This window comes from Epithele typhae, assembly GCF_022376455.1.
Source record: "Epithele typhae strain CBS 203.58 chromosome Unknown BXZ73scaffold_8, whole genome shotgun sequence".
NCBI classification, from domain to species: Eukaryota; Fungi; Basidiomycota; class Agaricomycetes; order Polyporales; family Epitheliaceae; genus Epithele; species Epithele typhae.
The window spans coordinates 192868-218654 of record NW_025954199.1 but is presented as its reverse complement, the minus strand read 5'-3'; the positions used below and the strand labels follow the sequence as shown (position 1 = coordinate 218654).

The 25787-nt window shown below is 59.0% G+C and overlaps 6 protein-coding genes across 6 annotated transcripts; 4 read left to right on the top strand and 2 right to left on the bottom strand.

The window, feature by feature from the left end:
- Positions 1-333: 333 nt before the first annotated feature.
- Positions 334-1616, top strand: BXZ73DRAFT_75325 (uncharacterized protein; the record flags this gene model as incomplete). Its single annotated transcript, XM_048022195.1, has 3 exons — positions 334-479; positions 538-1252; positions 1542-1616. The coding sequence occupies 3 exons, from the start codon at positions 334-336 to the stop codon at positions 1614-1616; spliced, it is 936 nt and encodes a 311-aa protein (XP_047880629.1).
- A 3882-nt stretch (positions 1617-5498) lies between these two features.
- Positions 5499-6504, top strand: BXZ73DRAFT_75324 (uncharacterized protein; the record flags this gene model as incomplete). Its single annotated transcript, XM_048022194.1, has 2 exons — positions 5499-6161; positions 6241-6504. The coding sequence occupies 2 exons, from the start codon at positions 5499-5501 to the stop codon at positions 6502-6504; spliced, it is 927 nt and encodes a 308-aa protein (XP_047880628.1).
- A 5160-nt stretch (positions 6505-11664) lies between these two features.
- On the bottom strand, positions 11665-13215 carry BXZ73DRAFT_75321 (uncharacterized protein; the record flags this gene model as incomplete). The annotated part of the gene is made up of 6 exons (XM_048022193.1): positions 11665-11779; positions 11819-12078; positions 12136-12206; positions 12289-12436; positions 12502-12751; positions 13064-13215. The coding sequence occupies 6 exons, from the start codon at positions 13213-13215 to the stop codon at positions 11665-11667; spliced, it is 996 nt and encodes a 331-aa protein (XP_047880627.1).
- Positions 13216-15055: 1840 nt separating this feature from the next.
- BXZ73DRAFT_75320 (uncharacterized protein) lies at positions 15056-15727 on the top strand (the record flags this gene model as incomplete). The annotated part of the gene is made up of 1 exon (XM_048022192.1): positions 15056-15727. The coding sequence occupies one exon, from the start codon at positions 15056-15058 to the stop codon at positions 15725-15727; it is 672 nt and encodes a 223-aa protein (XP_047880626.1).
- A 641-nt stretch (positions 15728-16368) lies between these two features.
- On the bottom strand, positions 16369-18377 carry BXZ73DRAFT_42486 (general amino acid permease 1; the record flags this gene model as incomplete). The annotated part of the gene is made up of 6 exons (XM_048018961.1): positions 16369-16547; positions 16621-16785; positions 16849-17357; positions 17416-17632; positions 17691-18105; positions 18216-18377. 6 exons carry the CDS (start codon positions 18375-18377, stop codon positions 16369-16371), a joined length of 1647 nt encoding a protein of 548 aa, XP_047880625.1.
- A 4038-nt stretch (positions 18378-22415) lies between these two features.
- BXZ73DRAFT_88500 (HET-domain-containing protein) lies at positions 22416-24272 on the top strand (the record flags this gene model as incomplete). The annotated part of the gene is made up of 4 exons (XM_048024974.1): positions 22416-22538; positions 22899-23528; positions 23963-24059; positions 24205-24272. The coding sequence occupies 4 exons, from the start codon at positions 22416-22418 to the stop codon at positions 24270-24272; spliced, it is 918 nt and encodes a 305-aa protein (XP_047880624.1).
- Between the last annotated feature and the right edge of the window lie 1515 nt (positions 24273-25787).

The window sequence follows — 25787 nt, the reverse complement described above, 5'->3', positions numbered from 1 at the left end:
AGCTTCCCACCCATTGTACGATCAACACGTGTAACTTGAAGCTCGGCCGGCTGCGCCAGACCACTGCACTCCTCTCGAAAGACTAAGCGACCACTGTCGACCACAACTCCTGTCGTCCCGCCCCTGCCAACCGGCTATGCCAAAGAAAAAGACGCAGTGGCGAGTTCGAGGGGTTCAAAATCCCGAAGTGGGGCGGGGGAAGAGCAGAGACTCGACATCCACTGCTGCCCAGATCGCACTCAGCTCCCCTCCTCTCAGTCGCACTTGAGTACGTCCTTGCGTTCGTATGCTGGCCGCGTTTTATATTGATTGGAAACACGCTAGTTTGTAACCATGCACTCAAACACGAATGCTTATTGGCAGCAAACCCACGCAAACATGGAGGCGTTCCTCCATAATTTTGTGGATCCGACGCCTACACTTAGGGCCGATAACAGCGACTCGGTGGCTGAACAGGCACCACCGACCTTGGGGAACAAGTACGTCCTACGCTGCCTTATCTCAAAACTCTATTACTCACTGTAACGACTCTACCAGCGCCCTCGGCTTGTACATCAACGGCGACGTACCTCCCATTAACAGGCCCACTCTGTCTGACGAGGTGGTGGTCGGTCCCACAACCGCCGTGCCAATTTCCGAGGTACTTGCGCCTGGGCCGAGACGTGCCTTCGTGCGCCCACGGTGGTTCTCTAGTCCCGAACCGAGACCCTCCCCGCCTAGCACGCCAGTCGATCCGACCACCCACCAAGGCTACATCCATCTTCCCACTGGCAATGGACCTTGGCCCGTCCCCGCGAGCGACTTTAACCCCCCCGCGCCACTCGCGCTAGGCCTTCTTAACCTCCCCGAGGGGGTGTGGGGACCGACGTACCAATACGAGTTCACCTTCCCGACGGGCCACCACGGCCAGGCGGCCCTGCCACAACCATTCAACATGCAAGGAGGCTTCTTCAACAACACCGGGATGGGGGCTTTCGAGAACAGAGGTACACCTCTCGCGCCAGGCCATCTTAACCTCCCCGCGAGAGTTTGGGGATCGACGTACCAAGGCACGTTCGCCTTCCCGATGGCCAACCACGGCCAGGCGGCCCGGCCGCAACCATTCGGCATGCAAGGGGGCTTCCTCAACAACACGGGGACGGGGGCTTTCGCGAATGGAGGTATGAGGATGATGGGAGGAGGGGAAGGGATGTACACCGCGCGCACAGGGCCGTCGACGGCTCACGCTCAAGTACCGTTCCCCACCTATCCTGTGAGTAGCGCCAAAATCCATTCTCAGAACAAGGGACAAGGGTTGCTAACGAGACACTTCCTCAGCATCCCACGCAACCTGCCTTCGTGCAAGACGCAAACAACGGGTGGCTCTACCGGCGTTCGCTCCCTCGGGGGCCGCCGCCTTTGGGAGTTCCCGGGCCTTCACGATGGCAGGCGCCCGCGCAAGAGAATGGGGCCTTCACGTCTCAGCCGGGGGACTCGCAACCCCGTGCTATATCCCCTGACTTGAATGCCATGATGCGTCCGGCCGCGTCACGATGCTACAGATGTCGGGGTTGGCACCCAGCTGGCACCTGTCGCAGGAGGCGCAGGACGGGCCACGGGGCACGGTGAAAGAGTAGACATTATGCATATATTGTAATCTATGAACACAATCCAGATGCCCCTCGTCTAGCCAATCCACGCCGCATCATGCGCATCGTTGGACCGGTCTGTGAACAAGCTTTCCTGCGGACAAGTGCACGCGAAGCCCACTCGGCAAAGTCCGAACTTCGCGGCGCTCGCACACCGGCCTTCCTCAGCGTACACACATGCCCATACGAACACCGATACACAAGTGGTCATAGCACCGCTGGGGCCCACTACGGTGTCACGGATCAAGATTTCCGATGTGGTCCCACAAGACTCGAGTCTCACAATAAGTGGGCGCTTGTGTGTGTACCCGCCGCACCGGCCATCGAAGCCTGCCAGTGCATACAGTGACATCACGCACGAAGGCTGCATAGGATTTTGGGAGAATACGTGCTCGACGCGGGAGGAGGACGTAGAAGTAAGAGAATCGGGGAGAGGTGATCGATGGGAACACACCTGCCGCGTTATGTCTGGGTATCCAGGCAGAATGCGGGAGGGTTATCGTGGCCCATCTCATGATTGTGAAATCAAGCACAAAAACAGATGGTTCATACTGACGAAAGTGATAGCCCAAGGCGCGCTGGCGGGTGAAAGTGATGGAAGTTGAAGCACTTCGTCGAGAACGATCACTTCTTCGCCGGATGGTGGATTCCACATAGGATATGAATTCCACCATCTCAGTGTAGCCGTGCAAAGGGAGATATGGGGCCAAATCATTGCGACTCGCCTGGAGGATTTCTATCCCTAGCCTGAACGCGGCCATTGCACCCTGACACCGTGGCCCTTGGATATAACAACCCCTCAGGCTATGAGACGTTCGACTATGCCAAATAGCAGCACTGAATGCGCCTTCACTTATAGGGGCGTGGAATTGTTCGAGCTGAGAGGAGGCGGCGGCGGCGGAAACGGCTGAGTACCAGCATGGTGGTGGGTCGGGGTAGGCTTGCGCTGCGCTGACACGGGTGGTTTACGACACTCGCAGTGCACTGCGAATCGGTCCTCAGAGCGGACGGTGGGTGGGATATATGGTCGAAGTGAGAGCTCGCGCAGTTCCAGGCATTTTGGAGTCGGCCGAGGTACTTAGAACGGTGGGGATGGTGGGCGGAGACAAGGGAATAGACGCCCATTGTCGCCCAGCCGAATCCCGCTCGTCGCCCTCTGGCGCGCCGTACGTCCCTTGTTTTCTACCCATCCACCATGTGTCCACAGTCTCCTTCCTAAGCCCAGATTTACTGATCTCTCCGTCCACGCAGGCAAATATCTGTTCTCGGGGCACCCCGTGGCATCACGGGCGGCCCGTAGTCTCAACCTGCCACGCGCGAATCGCGATCAAACGACAGTCTACCACAGTGCGCCTCTCCAAAGCCAAAGCGAGATCGTCTCCGCCCCGCACAGAGTCTTGCGCAGTTACAGACAATGTGAATAGCCACTGTCGGCGCGCGTCAAGTGTCTGCCCTCCGTCAACACGTGTGTCCCGTCGGCCCCTGCGCCCGCCGCGACGGCAAGACACCACACGAGACTCCCAAGCAGACGCCATTCGGCGAACCAAGCGGTACGCCTTCACGACATGCTTGGGGTGCCAAATTATAGGCCAGAGCGGCGCGTTCGAGGGGTATAAAAGGCGTACAGGACGGTACGGGAGGAGCAGACCCCAACTTCGTCCGCGACGCCAGCCATCACCGGACGCTTTCCAAATTTCGCATTAGTGAGTGACCACCTTTCGTGCTCGATGCTCCTCTGGCTGACAAGAGGACGTTCAGCCATCATGACGTTGATCAAACTCCTGATCGAAATAGCCTCTTCGAACGACAAGGATCGCGAGGCCAAACTCGAAAAGCTCGACGCGAAAGCCGCGTCCACTTTGCCTGGGGACGTGAGTGTTCCATTCAGGCATGTTACCAAATATTATAGGTCAGGTTGCTAACGACACACTTGCCAGGCCCTGGCGGAATATTTCTTCCTCCGCCTTACGCTCTATGGTCGAACGCCTCAAGGGAGAATCGCTCTGCGAGGCACTAGATTCTCCCCTTAACTTCCGCGCCCCCACGCTAGATCGTCGTCCACGTTCCAAGCAATTCATTGCCAAGATCAGGGCATGATCGAGGACATTGGTGCGAGGTTTGGCGCGACCCGGGAGTTTTGAACAGTGTGCAACATCTGTGATCTGGCTATACCTTTGTACATTACTTTTGCTTTCTCTCCCTACTTACTATGCAATATTTCATATGTTGATTTCGAATGAAGTGACATGAGCCACTCGGCCGCCTCTCCCGGCCTCGTTAAGCCTTGAATCACGTACAAAATTATGAGGAGACTCTCTGATACATCTCGAGGCCTTGAGCTTGAGGCCTGAGGCCTGAGGGCCGAAGGGCACGCTGTTTTGGTCATCATCTCTCTTCTGGCCACGGCGTCGAACACCCGCTTCCTCCACACGGCCAACATACCACCCATATGTACACTGGAATACAAGCACCCATCGCACAGGCCAGATCGACCGGGTCGTGCACGGATCCAGATTACAGATAGCCTAACAAGCCGTGAGCCATACAATAAAGGGCGCCTCTGACATGTGGGTGGTCATGACTCGTAGCCAGGTGGGTCACGGACTTCGAGCCACCTCAGACTATGGGTCGCGTTAGTAACGGAAAAGGTAGCCGCGGGATGTGGGGCGCGGTCACGGGGAGTGGAGGAGTTATTCGGTGCCCGAGTCAGTGGAAGTGCATTCAGTACACAGCGGACGGCAGGCCACGATCGCTTAATGACCTCTCGTCCCCGGTTTTCTAAGAGGCGCATATTATGTATGGCTTAGACACATCTGCATTTGCACAACGGAAACAAACGGGAGGTGCTTGCGTCGGAGATGGAGAGGTATTGCTGGGGCCATAGGGAATGACGGAAATCGCGTGGACATACGAGAAATCCCCCATTACGCCTACAGCATGCATGTGAAAATAAACAAGTAGACACGCACATTCGTCTGAGTAAGGAGTTCCTCCACAAACATACTACTATGCGCCAGCCGTCGAGGAGCCGTACGAAATACCGCCTGGTGTGATATTGTGACCGCTCATCAATCCATCGTGGAGACAGAACCACGTCGGATTCTCTGGTTCAATGCATCGAACACTAAGTGCCAGAGTCGCAGAGGGCAACTGAGCGGCGAGTGGGATGATGATGGCGGTGGTGGGAGAAAGCGAGGGGAATGATGACTTGCCCCGATAAGGCAACCCTTCTGTCAGGCCACGTAATCACTGTCGGCGTTCTACTTCTCAGCTCAAGACCACCATGTACCCTGCCGCAAGTCTCTCAACTAACTCTCTGCATCCATGGCTCACTTATAGAGTCCTACAGAATGATGATGTGACAGTTTGCGTCACGACGACGCAATACCTCGAGGCTCCTCGCCCCCGCCGCCTTGCTCACCGATGACCAAGCAATTCAGTGCAGTCTACCACGTCGTGAAAGGGCGCAGCCGCAGTCGCGCTTTCTGATTTGGCAGGCCGCACTTGTTGTCGATCAGCGACTTGTTGCCCGCATCCGGCTCAATCACCACAGGACGGCCTCTGCACCGGCGTCTGGACCTCCACGAGCCTCAAGCAGGAGCCACTCGCCATTCGAAAGCCAAAGCGACCAGTGTCTACACCCACACCGACAATTGGCCCTTATTCAGGGGCAAAGCGTGATCCCATGTCGGGGAGGATACAAAACGCAACGGCGTTCGAGTCGGGGAGGGCAGACTTCTCGCTCTACCTGAAGTCTAACACGCCACTTCCGCGTTATCTTCCTCCTTCGAACACTCGACTCCTGTGAGTATGCGCTGCTATCATGTCATAATGCGTCCCGGACGGCTGATGAGCTTGACAGACATCACCATGTCTCGCGGGCCCACTCCCTACGACTACGCACATCTGCTCGCGAACCGCGAGGCGCTCGACTATGATTCGCCTCCGCGCATGTCACAGGACACCTGCGAATGTAGCATATGCGCAAATCGGAGCACCACGTACTCGGTCTCTGATGAATACGAGACCGACTCTGGCGGACCAAACAGCGTCATGACGGACGACGACATGACGGGCGATTACACGACGGGTGGCTACACGACGGGCGACTACACGATGGGCGATTATACGATCGACGATGACTCGAACGACGACGACGCAACAGACGACGACGCGACGACACTGTATAGTTCGACCGCGACGGTCAGGCCACGCGAGCACTCCCTCCCCCCTGTGTTCCCGCACCCATCCCTGCCCCGCCGCGAGGAGACGCGCCTTCCGCCGTTCTACGTCGGGGACCCGTTCATTCCGCGCCCAGTCCCTCGCCCCATTGAAGGCCATGAGGAGCACGAGGATCTCTACGCGCGGGCCCAGACGCCCCAGGCCTCGGAAGCCGCGCAGGACGAGCATGCGGCCCACCCCACCACCGTGGTCACAGAGGAGGACCTTGAGGACGCTTTGACGCGCTTTTGGGACGATCCCGCCAACGCTGACTTCAAGAACTTCTTTGCTGGGGCTGCGTATACCGGCGAGGTGAGCATTGTCTCTCGTCCTTCTGCCTGCTAGATCAGGTACAAGGCACACCCGCTGACCTGCGTCCTCCCGTTTGCAGACGGCGTCTCCCTCTGGGACAATGCGGGGGCAGGGGATGTGGATCCAAGACTCGGATGACAAGGCTTGGTACTACTGGTCCCAGGATGAGGACGGCTTGCAGTTCCCGGAGTCGTTCGCGCGCGGGGAGCCGTTGCCCTGGCCCCAGTGGCTCATTTCACCGGACGAGATGGCCGGACGGCTGGCCATGAGCGATGAAGATCTTGAGCGCATCGGGTCTTTGTTGGAGTGCTTTGAGGAACACGGCGGTTTTGGGTATATCTGAGCTTCGGGATCTTAGGGCGAACTCGTCGCGATTCTTCGTTCCTACTTATTATGCACTTTATGGTTATGTTTTATTGAATATATGCACACTCTGCGCCTATTTCTCCCACTTCTGCAACTGCGCGATTGACGCAATACTGTTGTTTGCGTGGTATCAGACCGGTCTCTCGCGGCGTCGTAGCTGGCGCTGGAACCAGGCACAGTGGGCGCTTACTACTAGAGTGTCGACGTCGCGGCGACAAGCCTCGTCATAGTCAACGAATGTTCGAAGCTGCACAGGCAAGTACCTCTGAGCCTACTAACACGAACCACGCTCTACGTGGGGCGGCGGAAATACTATTCATATATATGGATTAGACTACAGAAATTATCCACCGCCATTGCGGCCGCAGACCCGGGGCCTCGTCGCTCGAACAGCTTGCCAGACGTCCCCAAGCCGTGACATACCGACAGTACTCCGGCCGTTCCATGAGGGCGCCCAAGAGGGAACGGACGCCATCAGTGGCTCTCACGGCGCCCGCCTGACGATCCATCAGCACACTCAGCACGCCCCTTCCAAAGAAACCGCAAGCCAAAGCAGAGACCACCGCACCTAGTGGCGCGGCGCTTTCTAATGAGCGGAATGCAAAATCGCCCGCTCGTCGCAAACCATGGTCGATGCATCTGCGCCGCCTGCCTCTTTGCCGCATTGCCGCAGACCTTAGCCCCGTGTGCGTGGCGTCCGTCCGCACAGAGGCAATGGCCCGGCCACGCAGGCCAAAGCAGAACTCGACCCCCACCGCGAGTGGCGGAATGCGACTGGATTAAAATGCGAGCGGGTTGAGCGGAGCGAGGTCGTCAGGATCTCAGCCCCCTCAGACCCAGCTTGAAGTGAGAATACAACCCCTCCACAACCCAATCCCCGATATGAACTCGAGATTTGCCGAGTAAGTCTCAGCCTTTCTTGCCGTCAAACGCGCTCACCGATTCCAGCAGCCTCAGGGCTCGTTCAGCGATCCTTTCCACCGAAGTGAGGGTCCGAGTTTGGTTGGCCGAGTGCGACGGCATCGCCGTCGCCGTTAGACACACCGAGGATCCCGTGCCGATGCAAGAGGATGCGGTAGAGGCGATGAAGACAGCGTCCATGGCGTCGTCGCCCACGCTAGGCTCTGATCCTATGGAAGTTGACGTCCCCTCTCCTCGGCACTCTCCTTCGCCTGCCCGCGATGAGACACCTCGAGATCACTGGGTCACCGCCACGTTTAATATTTACCGCGTGCTCGACCGCGCGGACCAGAATGACCGGGAGAAAGGGATGACTCGGGGGATGGCCGGGGCACTGGGGGCCGAGAACCGGTACAAGACGGCCAACTGGGGACAAGCGGCCAGAGAGGTGGAGTCGATGGAGGTGGACGACGTCGAGAGGGGAGGAGAGGGAGATCGCGGTTTTACCAACGCGGTACGTCTTGTTTCTCCATATCGGGAACAAGGTCCAACGAGAGCTGACGACCCGTTGCCGGTAGACCCCTTGAACCTGGAAAGGTTAGCATGTTGGTTCAGAAAGGTAACGAGTAGCACGATACGCACGTGTTCACGCGGGGCATAGCTCCGCCTCTTAAGTTCGACATATTGCAGCGGCCTCGTACCTCGTCCTACTGTTTAAGCCACAATTACACTAGTCTTTTCGTAATGCACGTAGTTTGGGAATCTATATTTGCCGTTTTGACTGTGTACATGATCGTGCATAAATGTATTGGACTGAACCAGAAGGTGCCAGATCTCGTTTGCGCAACTCACAGCCGTGCCGAGTGGAGGCTATCAAGTACCACCCAGTTTCTCGATATCCGGGCGATGCTGGGACGGAAGGCGGTGATAGAAGGCAATATTTCGCAACAAGAAGCGTGTACTAGACGTGTTTTTGATGCCGCAGCCCCGACTGCTAGTATGAACACGCTGCTTGGCAGTGGTACTCAAGTACTCAGTGTGTGACACGATGTGTGACTGGCACAGATGTTACGGCAGGATGGCTCCTGTTCTGCCACGCAGCGACCTCCTCCTCTACTGTGGGTCCCATAAGAAGATCGTCCCGTGATCCAACACAAGCACCCACAGCCCAAGGTGGATGGCAGGACAGTGCGCCGATCAAGATCCTAGCCAGATGACCACACAATACTACGAGCGTCTACGTGCGCGTCACGCGTGATCGCCTCTGTCTATTGAATTTGTTGCTGCCGGTATACGTCCGCGGACCTGCCCCGGGAAGCGTCTGAGTCCTCTGTGCAATGTTCAGAGACGGCAGGCGGCCGAAGGAAGTGCGCGCCCGCGTGAGCTAAGCACAAGCTGCCCACGACGGCCCCACAAGTCTTCCACAATATGGCATGATCAACACGACGGTGCACCTCCCGCACATCCGCGAGACGTGCGCCGGCGCGCTGAAAAGTCCTTGAAAGGCTTCCTAAAACGTCCAAATGTGATAGAGAGCACGCACCTGAGAGACGAACACGACGCAGCCCCGGTGGGGTGATGGTACTGCGTGGAAATATCCGCGACGTTCCGCGCACCGCCCCTCAGGCTGTATGTTCACAGTCTTTTGTCATGTCGCAGTTGTTGGCCGTCTTGAAAAATGGGGGCGCAGAGGACGGGGTCTGGACATGAGGAATCTTCGATGATGGCTCGAGACAAATGATACAAGCGCTTGCCAAAGCAGGGCGTGCGCACTTTGACGGCAAGCGCGCGCCTGGCCAGCCTTTTCGTTTCCTCCATCGTGGTTCGTGCAGTACTCCGGCCTCTCTCCCAAGTTCCCTCCCTGCACTGGAAACAGCGGAAGATGTGCAAAAACCTCCGGCGGGGTTACTAATCCCTTGCCATCATCCACCGAAAGTCCGCTGGCGGGATGATGTGTGCGTTATCTCGAGTGGCTTCAGTTAGCACCTCTTGACCACTGCTCACACCCACGTACAGGTCTCTCGCAGTCTTTGTTGCTGTTGATACGCGCGGGCAAAGCCATCGCTCCCGGGCGAATCTCAAGATGCTGGCAGCCGATCAAGCCTCAGCGCACTTGAGCCCGACCACTGCACCATTTACCACAAAGGCTAGCCCAAGGCGACACCCCGTCCACAGACCTCACAGTTGCTACATACCTGTTTGTTGAGCGCAATTGTTGCGGGAGGGTTAAAATGCGCGCGCGCGACGGGGTGGGTGCAGACGCACCTCATCATCCTCATCCCCACTGCTGCGACACCCACCCGTGGACTTCGCACTGAACAACACCCGCTTCTGTGAGCATACAGCCTTCGCCGCACCTCGCCTGCCCTCTGATCTCGTACGCCTAGATATTCGCAATAGGAATCCTCTGGTCCTTGGTAGCTAGATGCCCTTGCAAGATGCCGACTTGCCTTCTGCCCCCGCCGCGCCCCCGGAATTTCCGCTTCCCACTCCGCCGACTTCCCCCTCTCCGAGTCCGACTCCGCAGCGACCTCCCTCTGCTCCGCCTCTCGTCTTCGATGACTTGCTACCGGTTTCGGGACTCAGCCCCCTCCCGCTGGCTCAACAGTTGCCCGGATTCCAGGCCGCCTTCTCGTGCTGGCTTGGCGTCCTGATCGAGTTGAACGAAGCCGCGAAGGCTCTCGACGAGGCGCAGAAGCTTCAAGTGCGCGAGCACGTGTTCGACGCCGCGCGGATGGTTGAAGAACTGCGGTCCATGTGGGGCACGTGTATCAACGAGGAGATGTTCGGTGGGGAGGCGGTGGGGGCGACCCAATGGCAGGCGATGGCCTACGTGGCAGACCAGTTGGAGGAGGAGAGGCAGGGAAGCCAAGGGGATTCACTGGTCGAGAGATTTGTTGCACTTGACGTGCGGGAGGTGAGTACGATGTCCCTCGCCAGAAACAAGGAGCGAGGACAAGGTCGCTGATGCCGCCTGCCTTCACAGAGCGCCCTGCGCGCGCAGATGCAAGCACAAGTCTTGTCGTTGTGACTGCCGATGGAGCTCGCGAACCTCTGGCCTCTGGACGACGCATTATGTAATGACCACGGCGAACCTTTTGAGGGCACCGACGACTGGGTATACGATATAGGGAGCATTTGCTGGTTGTTTTTAATGTACTATGTATTCCACGCCATCTGTTTTACACAAGCACCATCTAATCTCTCGTGTGCCATATGTTTTGACGATTCTAGCGAGAGGCGTGAGTGAATACCGCCCATAAAAGTGACAATGAATCCGAGGCGCGGGGTGTCTTGTCGTCACCGTACCGCAGCCGGCGCTGGGGACGATGGGATACACGTGTGTCACAGTGTGGACGGGGGGCGGGCACTTGACGCGCGCCGACAGTGGCTTCTTCGCATTTTCTGGAACCGTGAAAGGCTCGGCGCGGCGCGGAGACGATCTCGCTTTGGCTTGCGGGAGGCGCACTGTGGTAGACGAGCTCATGAGACGTTGTCGTTTGATCGCGATGCGCGTGCGGCAGGTCGAGACTACGGGCCGCCCATGATGCCACGGGTGTCTCGAGAACAGAATGCCTGCGTGAGCTGAGGGGGTATGTCAGTAAATCCCAAGTAAATCTGAGCTCAAGAGGGAACAAGGGGCGCACGGCGCGCGTAGTGGAATTGGGCTGGGGATGACCGGGCGTCTGTTCCCTTGTCTCCGCCCACCATCTCGTCAGTCCCCAGCGTTCTACCTCGGCCGTCTCCAAAATGCGCGAGCTCTCACTTCGAATGTCTACCCTACTTCCCGCCCGCTCTAAGGACCTATCCGCGGTGGATGGTGAACGTCGTGAACCAACCCGTATCAGCGCAGTACAAGCCTAACTCAAGCCACCACAATGCCACTGGCCTTTTCTGCCGCCTCCTCTTCTCGACTCGGACAATTCCATGCCCCTCGACGTGTGGGCACATTCGGTGCTCCTATGCGGCGTGTTCTGACGTTTCCCGGCCTAAGGGTGGTTATGTCAAAGGGCCACATGGTGCGAGGCTTCAGGCTAGGGATAGAAATCCTCCAGGCGAGTGTTTGGCCCCATATTTACATCCCCGCACGGTTACGCCGAGATGGTGGACTTTATACGTTGTGTGGGGTCCATCATCTGACGAAGAAGTGATCGTCCTCGACGGCGCCGATGTATACCTTCTATTGTTGTGCTCCATTTCTACCTCGCTTCTATTGAAGAGACGAGCCACGATAACCCTACCGCGTTTTGCCTGGGCGCCCAGACATGACGCGGCAGGTTGGCCACCTCTCCCGGTCCCCCGTCGAGCACGCATTCTTCCCTGACTCTATGAGGTCTTCGTGCGTGATGTCACTGTATAAGTACCAGATGGCCGGTGCGGCGGGTGCACACAAGCGCCCATCTATTGTGAGACTCGAGTCTTGTGGGACCACATCGGAAATCTTGATCCGTGCACGCCGTAGTGGACCCCAGCGGTGCCATGACCACTTGTGTTCGGTGTTCGTATGGGCGTGTGTGGACGCTTTGGAGGAAGGCTGGTGTGGGAGCGCCGCGAAGTTCGGACTTTGCCGAGTGGACTTCGCGTGCACTCGTTCGCAGCAAAGCTTGTTCAGAGACCGGTCCAACGATGCGCATGATGCGGCGTGGATCGACTGTACGAGAGGAATAGGGATTATGTTCATAGATTACAATATATGCATAATGTCTACTCTTTCACCACCCCCGGCGACCCGTCCTGTGCCTCCAGCGGCAGGCGCCTGCTGGATGCCAATGGCGGCATCTGTAGCAGCGTAACGCATCTGGGCGTTCCATGGCGTCCATTTCGGGGGATACAGTACGGGGCTGAGAGTTCCCCCGCTGACCCGCGAACGCCCAATTCTCCCGCACGGGCGCGGGCGCCTGCCATCGAGAAGGCCCGGGAACTCCCAAGGGCGGGGGCTCCCGAAGGAGCGAACGCCGGTAAAGCCATTCGTTGTCCGTGGCTTGCGCGAAGGCGGGTGGCGCAGGGTGCTGGGGGCAGCGTTTCGTTAGCAACCCTTGTCCTTTGTTCTGAGAACGGACTCGGCGCTACTCACAGGATAGGTGGGGAACGGCACTTGAGCGTGAGCCGTCGACGGCCCCGCACGCGCGGCGCGCATCCTCCCTCCTCCTCCCATCGTCATGCCCATACCCCCGTTCGCGAAATCCCCCATCCCGGTGTTGTCGAAGAAGCCGCCGTGCATGTTGAATGGTGGTGGCTGGGCCCCCTGGGCGTGGTTGCTCATCGGGAAGGTGAACGCGTCTTGGTGCGTCGGTCCCCAAACCCCCGTGGGGAGGTCAAGATGGCTTTGCGCGGGTAGCGCGGGGGGCGAGGCTCGTGGTTGCCCATCGGGAAGGCGAATGTGTCTTGGTACGTCGCCGCGGGGAAGTTAAGAAGGTCTAGCCCGAGGGGCGAGAGAGGGCGAGGGTCGCTCGCAGGGAGGGGCCAAGGTCCATTTCCAGCGTGAGCGTTGATATAGCCTAGGTGAGTGGGCGTGTCGACTAAGAAGAGCGGCCTGTCGATGGGAGATACGTCGCCGTTGATGTGCAAGCCGACGACGCTGTTAAAGTCGTTACAGTGAGTAATAGGGCGTCGGAATCAGGGAGTATAGGACGCACTTGTTCCCCGGGGTCGGGGGTGCCTGTTCAGCCACCAGATCTTCTTCAGCCCTAAGCGTAGCTGTCGGGTCCAGGAAATTATGGAGGAGGGCATCCATCAATATCCGATTTGCGTAGGTCTGCTGCCAATAAGCATTCATACGGGATGGCATGGTGACAAACTGGTGTGTTTCCAATAAATATTAAACACGACCAGCATACGAACGCAAGGACGTACTCAAGTGCGGCTGGGAGGAGAGGGGGACTGAAGGCGATCTGGGCAGCAGGATGTCGAGTCTCTGCCCTTCCCCCGTCCCCCCTTCGGGATTTTGAACCCCTCGAACGCGCCACTGCGTCTTTTTCTTTGGCATGACCAGTTGGCAGGGGGAGGACGACAGGAGTTGTGGTCGACAGTGGTCGCTTGGTCTTTGGAGCGGAGTGCAGTGGTCTGGCGCAGCCCGCCGGCGAGGTACAAGTTACACGTGTTGATCGCACAATGGTCGGAAGGCCCGCCTGAGAACGCGGGGCATGTGCTGCCGGCGTGTGCCTGTGTGGCTCGTCGTGTTCGCTTTGCGCGAAAGACCAAGGGTAGTGGCTTGGCTGTGCTTTGGCTCGCTTGATCCGTACGTGGTGCGCATCTTCACCCGATCAGAGCAGAACAGGGCAGCTTCGGGCTACCGCAGCAAACGAGAAACCTGACGCCCAAGATGGAATGTCCGCTGAATTATTGGCACGTCTTGGGTGCGTCTAGGGAAACGTCAAAACCAATATCTTGAGATGAGTTGTCAATTGCCGAGGTAGCTGAAGTGCGGACGTCAATTCATAAATTCTGAAGAGGTGTACTTCTCTTCTAGATATCTCCACATCTTCCCGCCTAATTTTCATCGTATCCCTTCTCTCTGAGTCCCTCGGCAGGGGCCCAAGGGGTGAAGTACCGCACAATAGAAGCTAGTGGACGTCACGAGGTAGACTTCCAAACGCGTCAGCACGTACCGCTCCGATGTGACTCAGGGCGTGACGTCCCCCGCGGCAGCCGCCTCCCCTTGATGTCCCATACGCAGAACGCGGTCATCGAGGGTGTCGACCAACCGGTCGTCTGCCCGCTGATGTCGTGCCGAACGATGTTGTCCCAGGACGCGACTCGTGTCGACCTCGCCATCGAACTTGGACGAACCAACGGAGGACGGGCCGGAGGAACCCGGTCCACGGGTGCGAGGATGGTGATCTAGAGAGATGGACTTAAGGAAACTCAGGCGTAGACGGGCACAGAGTGTGGACGGTGGAGGAGCTGGCGTCCGTTTTCGAGATCGATTGAAGCAGTCACGGCTTACTAAGCTAGCAGCCGCGGCGCTTTTCTTGGGTCGCGGCGAGCGCTAGGTCCCACGCCTCTCGTTCTTCCTTAAACTCAATGGTCACGGAATCCGGGCGACACATTCTGGAGATGCCCCGCTCTAGTGAGAATCCTCCGCGCGTGGACGCCTTGAGAGTCCTGGCAAGCCTCCGATCCGCGCGACGACTCGAGGAGCGTGGCACGCGACTGGACGGAACGCTAGCGCTCAACCCTCTCCTCCGAACCTCCCCTCTTCATTCCAGAACATATTCCACCAGCACAGCATGGGGCCCTTCGAAGCTTGCTTCTCATCACCAGTTGTCTCAAGCTAGATCTCGAGCCAGATAGCGATCCGCACCAACCCGGCGCCTGGCCCAAGCACCCGCTTCTTGGTTCCAAGCGTTTGCCGAATCAGTGCGTGGACGAGTGGCGGGCCCGCTTCTCGAGGTCAATGTCGCTGGGCTTCTGGAGGATGGACAAAGCGAGGATATCTGAGGTTAAAAGCTGGGGCGCGCGAGGGACGAGAGAGCAGGATCGTCTCTCTTTCGTTCGCACCTCGGAGTAGCCACACAGCACCTCGCGTTCAACACAGCAGAATTTCTTGCAGTGAGCGACCGGATCCGTCTATTCTATCTCTAAGAGGTATACTGACACGGATCTTTCCAGTATAACCGCTCACGAACATGGAAAACCGGACTTACACCACGCCCTCGCCGGATGTCGTCGAACGGCTCCTCGCGGACGACTCCCCGAGCCCCATGCACGTTGAACCGGACAGAATTTTGCACTGGGTCTCTTCCCCGGGAGGTTCACCGGCCCACTATCCGGAGCCCTCGGCGACCACCGCCTCGGAAGGCTCTCCTGCTCCGCCATCCACATTCTCTGGCATTTCGCCATCCGCCACCCTCGCCGCAACCCCGAACGCCTCCGCCGGACAACACCACGGGCTCGCGTCCCGCTTCGAGTCCGAGCCCGAGGACGAGAACGAGGCCGAGGCCGTCCTCTCGGCCGGCTCACCAGGCGACCCGCGCTCCCCCTCGGCGCTGGGGGGCACGCCGCCGCCTCCTCTGCCGCCTCTGGACCCGAGCCTCGGCCCCCCCTTCTCCTGCCCTGCTCCGTGCCCGAGGCGCGACGCGCGGGGATTCTCATGGTGCTGCTCGGCGACGCCATCGGACTGGTATGACGGGCTCTCTCCCCCCGACTTCCGCGCCGCGCCGCGCACGCTCGGCCTCTCTGGCGGCGCTGGCTCGGACCACCGCGACCCGGAAGAAGGGGGTGCAGGAGAACTCGAGGGAGAAGGGCAAGGGCAAGACGAACAAGAACAAGAACCAGGGGAAGAAGAAGAAGATCGCTGAGAGAGGAAAGTACGGCGACATGCTCGAGCAAGCGAGCGTGTATGGATGGTCAGAAGAGATGGAGAAAAGGGCGTCCTTGTAATCACGCTCCCCTACTGTACTCTAGAGCTGCCTTCACCGTGCCGTCCCGATGAGAATATGTATTCCATCTTCCTTCTCCTTGAGTATGGTGCGCCGTGAACCAATCGACATGAAGTCCAGCGTGGGCGTCGGGTCCTGCGGACAGATGAAGCCCTCTCCCGAGTACCCTTGTTCAGGCTGACGGTCACCAGGTCGAAGAAACCGCACGGCACACGGCACACGGAAAATCATCCAGACAAGAAAGCATGCATTGCGCGCGGGGAATATACGGTACTTTATACATTAAGAGCCCCGCCCGGCCACGCGCGACCGGGGCGGGGGTGGGGAAGAGGGGCCGGTATGGTCGACAACATCGTGGAGGTGGTGGTGGTGGCACTAGTGGTGGCAGCAACAGTAGAGAGCACATGACGCCAGGGGGTGCACCTGGCGTCGCCGTCGTCGTGAGCGCGGGCGCGGATAATACGTATATAGTCTTAGCGGAGGGGGCGTCGTCGTCGTACACTGCGCGGGCGCGCGCAGGCGGGGCGGAGGAGGAGGGGACGGGAGAACGGGACGCGCGCTTAGAAGAGCACGGCCGCGATCTTCTGCGGGATCGTGACGGGCGTTTCCTCGGGGAGCTCGGTCTCCTCGATGGTCGGGATGCCGGTCACGAAGTCCATCTCGTGCGGCTTCCAGACCTTGGTCTTCTTGAAGAACTTCCAGAAGACGTAGAGGGCGAGGAAGAGCGGGATGTTGATGTCTGCGGGGCGCACACGACGAGGTCAGCACGCGGGAACGGTTGTACGGGGCGCGGAAGGAGAGTGGGGACGCACATGCGGTGAGGAAGTCGGACGCGTTGAAGTCCCAGAAGACGGAGAAGCCGTTGATGAGGATGAAGATCGTGATCCAGAAGACACCCCAGTACGAGAGCCAAGGCTGGAGCCTGTTGTAGTACACGAGCTTGGTGCGGTCGAGGCCCTGCGCCTTGAAGCCGCGGTCTGCAAGCGCAAGAAACAGTCAGCGGTCAACCCTGCGGGCGATTGAGGGCGCCGAATACTCACAGAAGAAGATGTACGTGATGTTGAAGGCGAGCCACGAGAAGAAGCCGCCGACGGTGGACAGGTTGACGAACCAGTTGAACACCTGCTCGGCCGAGGACTGGACGTTCAGGAACGAGAGGAAGGCGAACACGGAGGCGGCGAGAACCGCGAAGAGCGGGAGACCGCCCTTGGTGCAGTACGTGAAGACCTTCGGCGCCTGTCCACGGAGCGCGAGACCGTAGAGGACACGCGAGGAGCAGAAGAGGAAGGAGTTGCCGGCGGAGAACGCGGAGGTGAAGACCATCGCGTTGACGATGTGGGGGAGGATCTTGATGCCGGCGAGGTTCATCGCGATGACGTACGGCGATTGCGCGGCGTTACCGGTGCTCTGGAGCAGGTTCGGGTCGTCGTAGGGGACGATCAAGCCGGTGACGAAAACACCGAGGAGGTAGAAGACCAAGATACGCCAGAACACACGGCGGACGGCCTTCGCGATGTTGCGACGCGGGCTCTGGGTCTCAGAGGCGGCGCTAAGGGATGCATAGGTCAGAGCGAGGGGACGGCAGGAGTGGGCATGGGGGGGCTTACATGGCAACAAGCTCCATACCCTGGAAGGAAAAGGCAGCCTGGACGACGACCTTGAGCATGCCGAGGAAGCGGTCAAGACCGATGTGTTTGGGCTCGAGGCCGACACCAGCGAAAGAACCGGGGGTCTTCCAGTAGCGGAAACCAATACGGTCGTGCTTGGGGGCACCTCCGAGATCGATGACAAGACCGGTGATGATGAGGATGGTGATGAGCATGACTGGGGGAGAAGGATGGAGTGAGCTTTGAGGAATGGGGGAGCGAATGATCGCACTCACTCTTGATGATCGAGAACACGAACTCGGACTCGCCGAACCACCGGACACCGAAGATGTTGATGAGGCAGGTCAGAACGCAAATCGCGGCGGTGTAGCCCGCTTGGTGGTTGGTGTCCGAGTCCCAGAAGGTGAGGATGAGGCCTGCGGCGGAGATTTCGACCGGGACGGAGATGGCGTTGGTGTAGAAGTAATTCCAGCCGACGGCAAAACCGAATGCGGGGTCTACCCAACGCGAGGCGAAGTGGGGGAAGGAGCCGGAGATGGGCGCGTGCGACGTCATCTCGCCAACGGCGCAGAGGGACGAGTAGACGACGGTGCCGATGAACGCGTAGACGATGAGCGCGCCGGCAGGACCGGCGTTCGCGAGCGCACCGCCAGAACCAAGGAAGAGACCAGTACCGAGGGTGCCCGCGATCTGTGCAGCGGAGAGGGGTGAGTACACTGGACGATCGAGAGCACTGGGCGCGTCGAGGAGGAGCGTGGGCGGGGGTGGGGGACAGTGCGGGGAAAACGGAGGACACTGACGGCAATCATCTGGACATGGCGCTGCTTGAGCTTGCGCTGGACGCGGTCGAGGTCGGCGGCGTCGAAGTGGTAGCGCTCGTCGGTCTGGGTGACGACATAGTCGTGGACGGGGCCCTTCTCGAGGGAGGAGGTCTGGTCGGGCTTGTCGTCGAAGGAGGCCATGGGGAGAGCGGGCGCGGGCGCGGCGGAGGGCGCGGCGGCGGGGGAGGGCGCACGGGTGAAGGAGCGAGCGGGGCTCGGCTCTGGTGCGTGGAGGAGAGAAGCTCGACGGAGAGCGTGGGCGGGGCGGGTGTATATAAACCATCACCCACACCGGTCCATCATCCCCCGTTGGTCGTCCGCCTGTCGCGCCAGGCGATAAGCCTCGCGCGTGCGCCCTGTGCTCCGCACGATAACGCCTGATTTCCTGATGGCCCTTGGCCTGTCCCGCGTCGCTGCGTCCTTGGCCGCCCCAGACGCCTCCCCGCGTTGCACCTCGCGCCGTCAACCTCGAAGGAGGCGTCGGGCGGCGACCCCGGGCTGGTCGCGCAGGCCAGCAGTGCGAGCGCCGATATCGCGCGCTCTGCCACCCTCATCGCAGTCCCCCTCTCGTCCTTGCACTCGTCTTGTGCAACCTCCCTCGCGCACACGACCACAGGGGAGTCTAGCGAGGCATTTTGCTCCATCCAATCTTCTCAACACTTTCTCCGCCCTCGCGAACATCTCCGCGGCCCCCGTTTCCGCCACAACTGGCGAGGCGCGGTCCCGCACGACCTTGCTCGCGTTTGAGGTGGAGGGAGACACCACCAGCAGCGCACCTCCACCATGTACAGGCCGTCGTCAACACGCCGCCTCCACCCCCCTGCCCGCTTGTGCTCAGGCGTAGATCAGGAATCAGCGACTTTCGCTCGTCCATCGCCTGCGCTGATCCGCACCGATGGGCGCTATCACCTTTTGCCGTCCCAGGCTCGCGACCCTAGGCTCAGGAACGCGTCCCGGGCTCTTGGCCGGAAAAGCTGCCCGCCACAACCACCGCGCACCAGAGCCGTAATCCCGCAATCCCGGCTGCTGGAAACGCCGGGCTGGAGCACTTTCTTCCAACGTTCGTCGGAGCGAGGCCCGGCTCTCCAGAGTCCCCCCGTCAGTGCTCCGACTTCCAAGCTCGGACTCAGGCGCGGCGGCCGGCGAGACTCGAACGCATGAAAACTGTCGCGTCCGAAGCGCACGAGCGGATTCGTGTCGCGTGCGGCATCCTGCGGGATCACACATGAACCGCGTCCCGGGCCCTGGCCACCGCGGAGGCAGAGCGATCCATCTGAACAGGGGCGCAGAGATTGGCGGCGGTGGGTCCGCTCCAGCGAACTTTTCCAGCGTGTCTGCCGGTGTGAAAGGAGGGGGAAGGAGCGAGCCGGGGTCGAAGGATAGGAAGAAAGAAGGAGGCACAGGGACCCGGAGCACGCCCCAGATAACCCCAGGCACGGACCAGAGGTGCTCCAGCTCCAAACGGCTGCACTTCCCGTCCCCGTGCCGCTCGGCCTTGCTTCGACACAGCGCTGCGCAGCGAGCTGAGCTCCTGCCGCGGGAGACTCGGCACACGGGACCGGGGGGATTCGGGGTGCGATACGGGGGAGCATTCTTCGGGGAGCTCGAGGAGACGAAAGGGGCGCGGTTCGCGCGACGTCGTTGACGAGCTCGTTCCCCACAGCGCGACGCATCAGGCCAAGTGAGCACCGTCGCGCGCGAGAGATGGCATTTGTGGGTCGCGCGACAACCCGAGCGATTCAGTGATGGATGGGCTGATCCCTACCGTAATCGTCCGCGTCGCGTCGTGTTGGATCACCGACGTCGCACAACGAGCGAGTCTCAGCAGGTGCGGAAGCCTGCAGGCCGTCGACCGTCGCCGAGTGAGAGCGTACCCTGGCGAAGGAGGTGGAGGGTGGGGGCCAGAAGAGCATGAGCATGCAGGCCTGTCACGGCCCAGGTGCTTCTCGGAGCTCCTCCGCGGCGAGCTCTGAAAAAGGACGACAGTGTATTGCGCGAGGCCGGGAAGGCCGCGCGCAAGAAAGTACACGATGCCAAGATGCTCACCGTATGGTCCGATGGGGTTCGGGAGTGCCTCCGGTCTATTGCTCTCAACCTCCCACCCTGGCTGCGCCCCTCCCTTTCGGCCATAGCTCCCGTCCAGAGGGCGTTTGTCCGTGAACTTTGTTTGGGCGCGTTCGCCCTTGGACTCGGAGGGGACAAGTCCTCAACGTTCAACGACTATCGACGGTGTGCCTGGAAGACTTTGCGATTCAAGGTTTAAAGGACGACCATAGGGCCATGGAGTGGGACCAGTCACGGGTGGTCCCTATGCAAGAGCCGCGCCTGGTCCGCACACCAGTGCCGCTGGCGTCCATACGAACCGCAGAATGATTGAGGGCGAAGGATGTGTGGGAGCGTCCGGCTGCATCCACAATGACAGGAGTGAGCAATGATTGATGAAGGTCCTGGAGTGGCACTGCAGATAGACAGCTGAGAAGATTGAGCGGTCCGTTGAGGTAATGTGGTCTGAGATGATGGAAACCCACAAAAGCGAGCAGATATACAAAGATAGGCGAGTGCCTGAAGGATGCGGAGGTGGCGTGTGGTATGAGAACGTCTCACCGCCTTGTGAGTACTCAGGAATTGATGGACTAGCCTGTAACTTGCACGGCGCGCTGTGTGGGCATGTGAATGACGCGAGCCTGTGTGAACATGCCATGGTATCAGTGTTCCAGGAGCAGGGGTGAGTCACAGTCGTACTTGTGGTGGCGTCGGAGGGTTTCAAGAGCGAGGGGCTGCTTGTGGTCCGGAGCTACAGGAACGCTCACCTTTGGTACTCGTGATACAAGTAGAATAGTTTGGGTGGAGTGGGCGGGTGGACGGGCATTGTAGACAAGGAAATGACTTGCAACTGGGAGGGGCCTTAGCCTGGCGCTGAGCGGCACTGAGTGATCCACCGTGGCAGGGAAGGACGTCATCTCGCCCTGGGAGCGCGAAGCCGGCCCACGCTCTATCCCCTCTACCATCGCAGACCCCGTCGCGCGCCCGGTACGCACTATATGTTGTTCTCTCCTCGCCGTTCCCCCGCGCAACAGCGCCGATTCCCCCGCGCATCAGCGCCGATTCCCTTGCGCATCAGCGCCGATTTCTACGCAACTGTCCCGGACGCTCTCAAGACTCTGTATCGGCAGCTCCACGAGTGAGCTTCATCCTATCCCTACGCGATTATCGCCGTCGTGCTGTTTCCCTGAGCATCAGCGCCGACTTCGTCTTCGCGAGTTGTCATACTCTATGGTCCTTCGTGTCGTTTCCCTACGCTTCAGCGCCGATGTCTCCACTATTGTCCTGCTCCTTCAGAGCCTTCCTACTTCTCACTCACTTTCTCTCCCTCCCGTCCTCTGCCCCCATCTTGTCTGGTGTGTAGGTGCTCCTATTCCTATTCCCCTGCACCCCTATGATTGGTGACTCGCGACATGAGCACCCCTAGAAGTGGTGACTCGTGCGCATGACGTCACGGGACATTGGCAGGCTGGCGGCGTGGATCGGAGACAAGGCTGCTATGACATTGATGGCAGGCCTTCTGATTCATACTTTCCATATATGCGGTGGCTGATCACTGCTTCAATAGTTTCGTGACTTTCGTATATACTATATTAGACATGTGCTCGTGCGGCCACTCGTCGGACGACGGGGCGTCTACAGGACAGCGCGGGAGTCGGCGTGCTGCCGTGCTTATCTAAGTAGCGTTCCGGGATCACCTCCGGTAGAGGAGGTGATTGAACTGCCCTCTCTCTCTCTCTCTCTATCCGCATTCGTTTCTCAGGAGAAGCATCGGAGGCGCTCCAACGCTATCACGTGCGTGTTCTGCATGGTGGACCGTGCGGTGGGCGTATGAGGCTGGGGTCGCCCTCGCAGCAACTTGGCCCCTTCCGCCTCGCCTTCAACCCATCCGACGTCTCCCCCCTCTACTGTGCGTCTCCTCCCAGCCATCGACGCTCTGTGTGATATCAGGGTGACCACCGCAAAACCGACCCACTGTCGCGGATACCCTCATCGTACGTGCGCTCTTCCGATGATGTGTATCGCATTTGCTCATGCTCCCCCAAGTGTCTGTACTCCTCGTACACCTCAACTCGCACTCGGTATTAGTGCTTACCCTTGCGCGACACGCCCGTGCTAATATTCGTGATCGAAGCGATGTGGCTCCTGGGCACCGCGCGCGCAAACCTCGTCTTCTTTCCCCAACCCGAAGATGTTCCTGGACTCGGCTATGCTATCCTGTCGCACACCTGGGGAGAAGAAGAAGAAACGTTTCAAAAGGTTCAAAAGCTGAACGAAGAATCCAACAGCCCCTTCTGGAATCTGCGGCTCGCGAAGATGCTCTCCACCGGGTGGAATCCCGGATCATGCAGACTCTCGGGTTGCCATTGCGCTTACCCCCTCCTCACCATACCGAGTCCTCTCCCATCGTCCTCGATCGCGCCGAAGGGAATCGCGGAGACGGGCGAGCATCCGGTACTGAATTCGAGCCTGGCGGTCAGTGTAATAAAAGCTCGTCTTCCCTCCTCGACACTGACATACGAGACCCAAGGCCGCTCAACCCATTCACATCCACGTGTCCCCGCGATATCGTTCCCCCCTCCTCCTGCACCCGTCCCAGGACGTGCTGAGCCACACCAGTCCTCACCACCATGGTTCAACCCACGCGATCGCCTCACTCCGAAAGTTCGATCATTCCTTAAGCTCGCCGAACAGCACGGGCATGAGTACGCTTGGGTCGACACGTGCTGTATCAACAAGGACAGCAGTTCCGAGCTCTCGGAAGGCATCAATTCCATGTTCCGCTACTACGCCCTCTCCGACGTCTGCTACGTCTACCTCAGTGACGTCAGATACTCAGACACTGATTTAGACGGCATGTGGGACGCCTTCGAAACCAGTCGCTGGCACGAGCGGGGCTGGACTCTCCAGGAGCTGATCGCGTCCCGCATCCTCGTGTTCTATTCCAAAGAGTGGATATGTCTGGGCACCAAGTACGAGCTCGCCGATCGCCTAGAAGAAGCAACCGAGATCTCTGCGGCGGTCCTCCGCTTCGAGAGCCCGTTTACCGACGAGACCATTGCGACGCGCATATCCTGGGCAGCGCGTCGGTTTACCACGAGGCCGGAAGACGCGGCCTACAGCCTCTTCGGGCTTTTCGGGGTCAACATGCCGACGCTGTACGGCGAAGGGCGGCACGCATTCTGCCGGCTCCTTATGGAGATCTCGAAGACCTCGCGGGATCCTTCAATTTTTCTCTTGGGAGAACGAGTGGATGTGGACGACTTGGATGACCTCAAATTTCACCTCCAGCGAAATCCCAGAAGCCAAACCCGTTGTCATCTTCTCCCCCTTCAGCCTTCGCGCGACCTTCGAAGTTCTGTGTTCTACGACCCAAGTGCACGATCTCAGAAAGGACATAATGAGGTACGCTGGTATGGATATCATTCTACGCTGTGCTACATTGACGACCATTTGAGCGCCACTGGTTTGCAAGGACGACCGCAAAACTCCGTGCTCCCACGTTCTCCATTTCACCAGATGGGATCGAGCTCCGCGCGGCCGTTCGGCCTCTGGATGATACAAATAGATTCATCCTCGTCGATTTATTCTGCAGAGATCCCGAACCCCTCTTCCTCTTGCTTCAAAGGGTGGACAACAAGAGGTCCAACGATGGCGCTGCTCTGCTCTATCAGCCCACGGAGATACCTGTTGTGCGTATGAGGAGACCAAGCACGGCCATCGCCTCACATGGCTGGACGATGAAAGACCTGCACGTTGTAGCCCTCCCGCCGTACACCGGTGACCTCTCCGAGCGCAAAACCGCAGGGATGGAGTTGCTTAAACGCTTCTGCGAAACCACCACCACCAGCTCCCCCTTTCACCTTGCCTTTCGCGACTTCCTCCAGCTCAGTTATAGCATGTTCATCTTCGACGGCGAAGCAAGCACCCTGCCGTCGCCTTCTTCCGCCGAAAACGTCTCCCTTTGTTTCAATGCAACCCCGTATCAGTTAACGTTGACTGTCGTTCTTGGGACATGCTCTCACGGCGAGTCCCCCATCGACAACCACCTGCGCTCATCTAGGCTAACCTCGCTGTCGTATCAAACTGCGACGAATACGCCAGGTCCAGACGTACCGCGCCGACAACACTTCTGCGTCCTTCGTTTCTCCCGGGCTGATGAAGAAACCTCCGCCTCCGAGGATGCGCATTCGTGCGAAACGGATCACATCGACATGGACGAACCATGGCCAGTGCAGCGCCGAGTGCGGGGTGCGCTTCGGGAAGTCGTGTTATCGTTCTCCCCTAGTCCATTTGGTAGAAAAACGCTGCAAGTGAGGGTCGATTATATGATTGCTGTATAGCGTCAGGTTTGGTGGGACGGGATGTAGAGTATAAGCACGACTTATTGAGAATATAACTGCGCACCATTCGTTCATGTTTTAGAGAGTCAACCGACAGTAGCATCGTGCATGGAACGGTCGTGACGATGCTGTTACACGCTAATGTGACGCCAACTCCGGGGTGTCGACAGGGGTGAGGGTGAGAGGGCGAGATAGAGTCACCGCGAAGCTCGGGAAATCGAGTGAGGTGAAAAAAGAAGCAAGACACGACGTGTCGCGTGGAGGGGAAACGCGAAGAGAGGTGGAGCAGGTAAATTCGCGTGGCGCGCGAAGTGGACAAGGACGGTGGAACAGACACGAGGAAGACGAGCTCGCGCACACGGGCGCGGGGCGCTGGCGATATGATAAGGGATGCGAGGGAGTGGGCATTGGCGTTGGCGTATGCGAAGTCGAGGTGTGGCGAGAAGAAGTCGAGGAGACTGTGGACGAACACACCACACACGCGAGAACAGCCGGGAAGTGAACTATGAACCTGAATACATACGGCTCGTGGCGCGAGGACGTATCTAAGAGAAGAGACTGTACCGAAGACAGTAAACAAGAACGTACAGATCTGAAGAAAAATGTGAATCCTCGACACAGGAGACACTGCAGAAGAGGCGAGTGTGTGTGTGGAGATGGACGGAGGGGGACCAAGACAAAGAAATGAAGAGGAAACGAAGAGATGTGTGAACGTGTGGTATAAAGAAAATGATCATGAAGCGATAAGAGAATGTCCACGAGTGCCATCGCGAGAGGGAGAGAACGTTGCGCCGTGGGCGGTGGTGATCGCGTACGCGCGGTGTAGACCGTGAGAGCACACGGAAGGCGCCGCGGTGCGTGTTCTGACTGTTCTATCCGCTGTACTGACGCGTTTATCCTGTGGCATCCGCGGGCGGATAGCGAACGGTACGCGAAGCGGAATAGACGAGATGCACAAAGACGAGGACGAACGCGGGAATGATCGTGCAGGCGTGTTCGTGCGCCTGCGCCGTACGGCTACAGCGCGTGCGTATCAGTGGATAGGCCCGTTATACGGAGGTATGGATGTCAATACGAGCCAAGTCCTGTGATGTGTAGCGTATTGACTTACAACCCAAATAGCACACACGAGTGCTTCCTTGGCCTCTAGTGCTGTATATAGGCA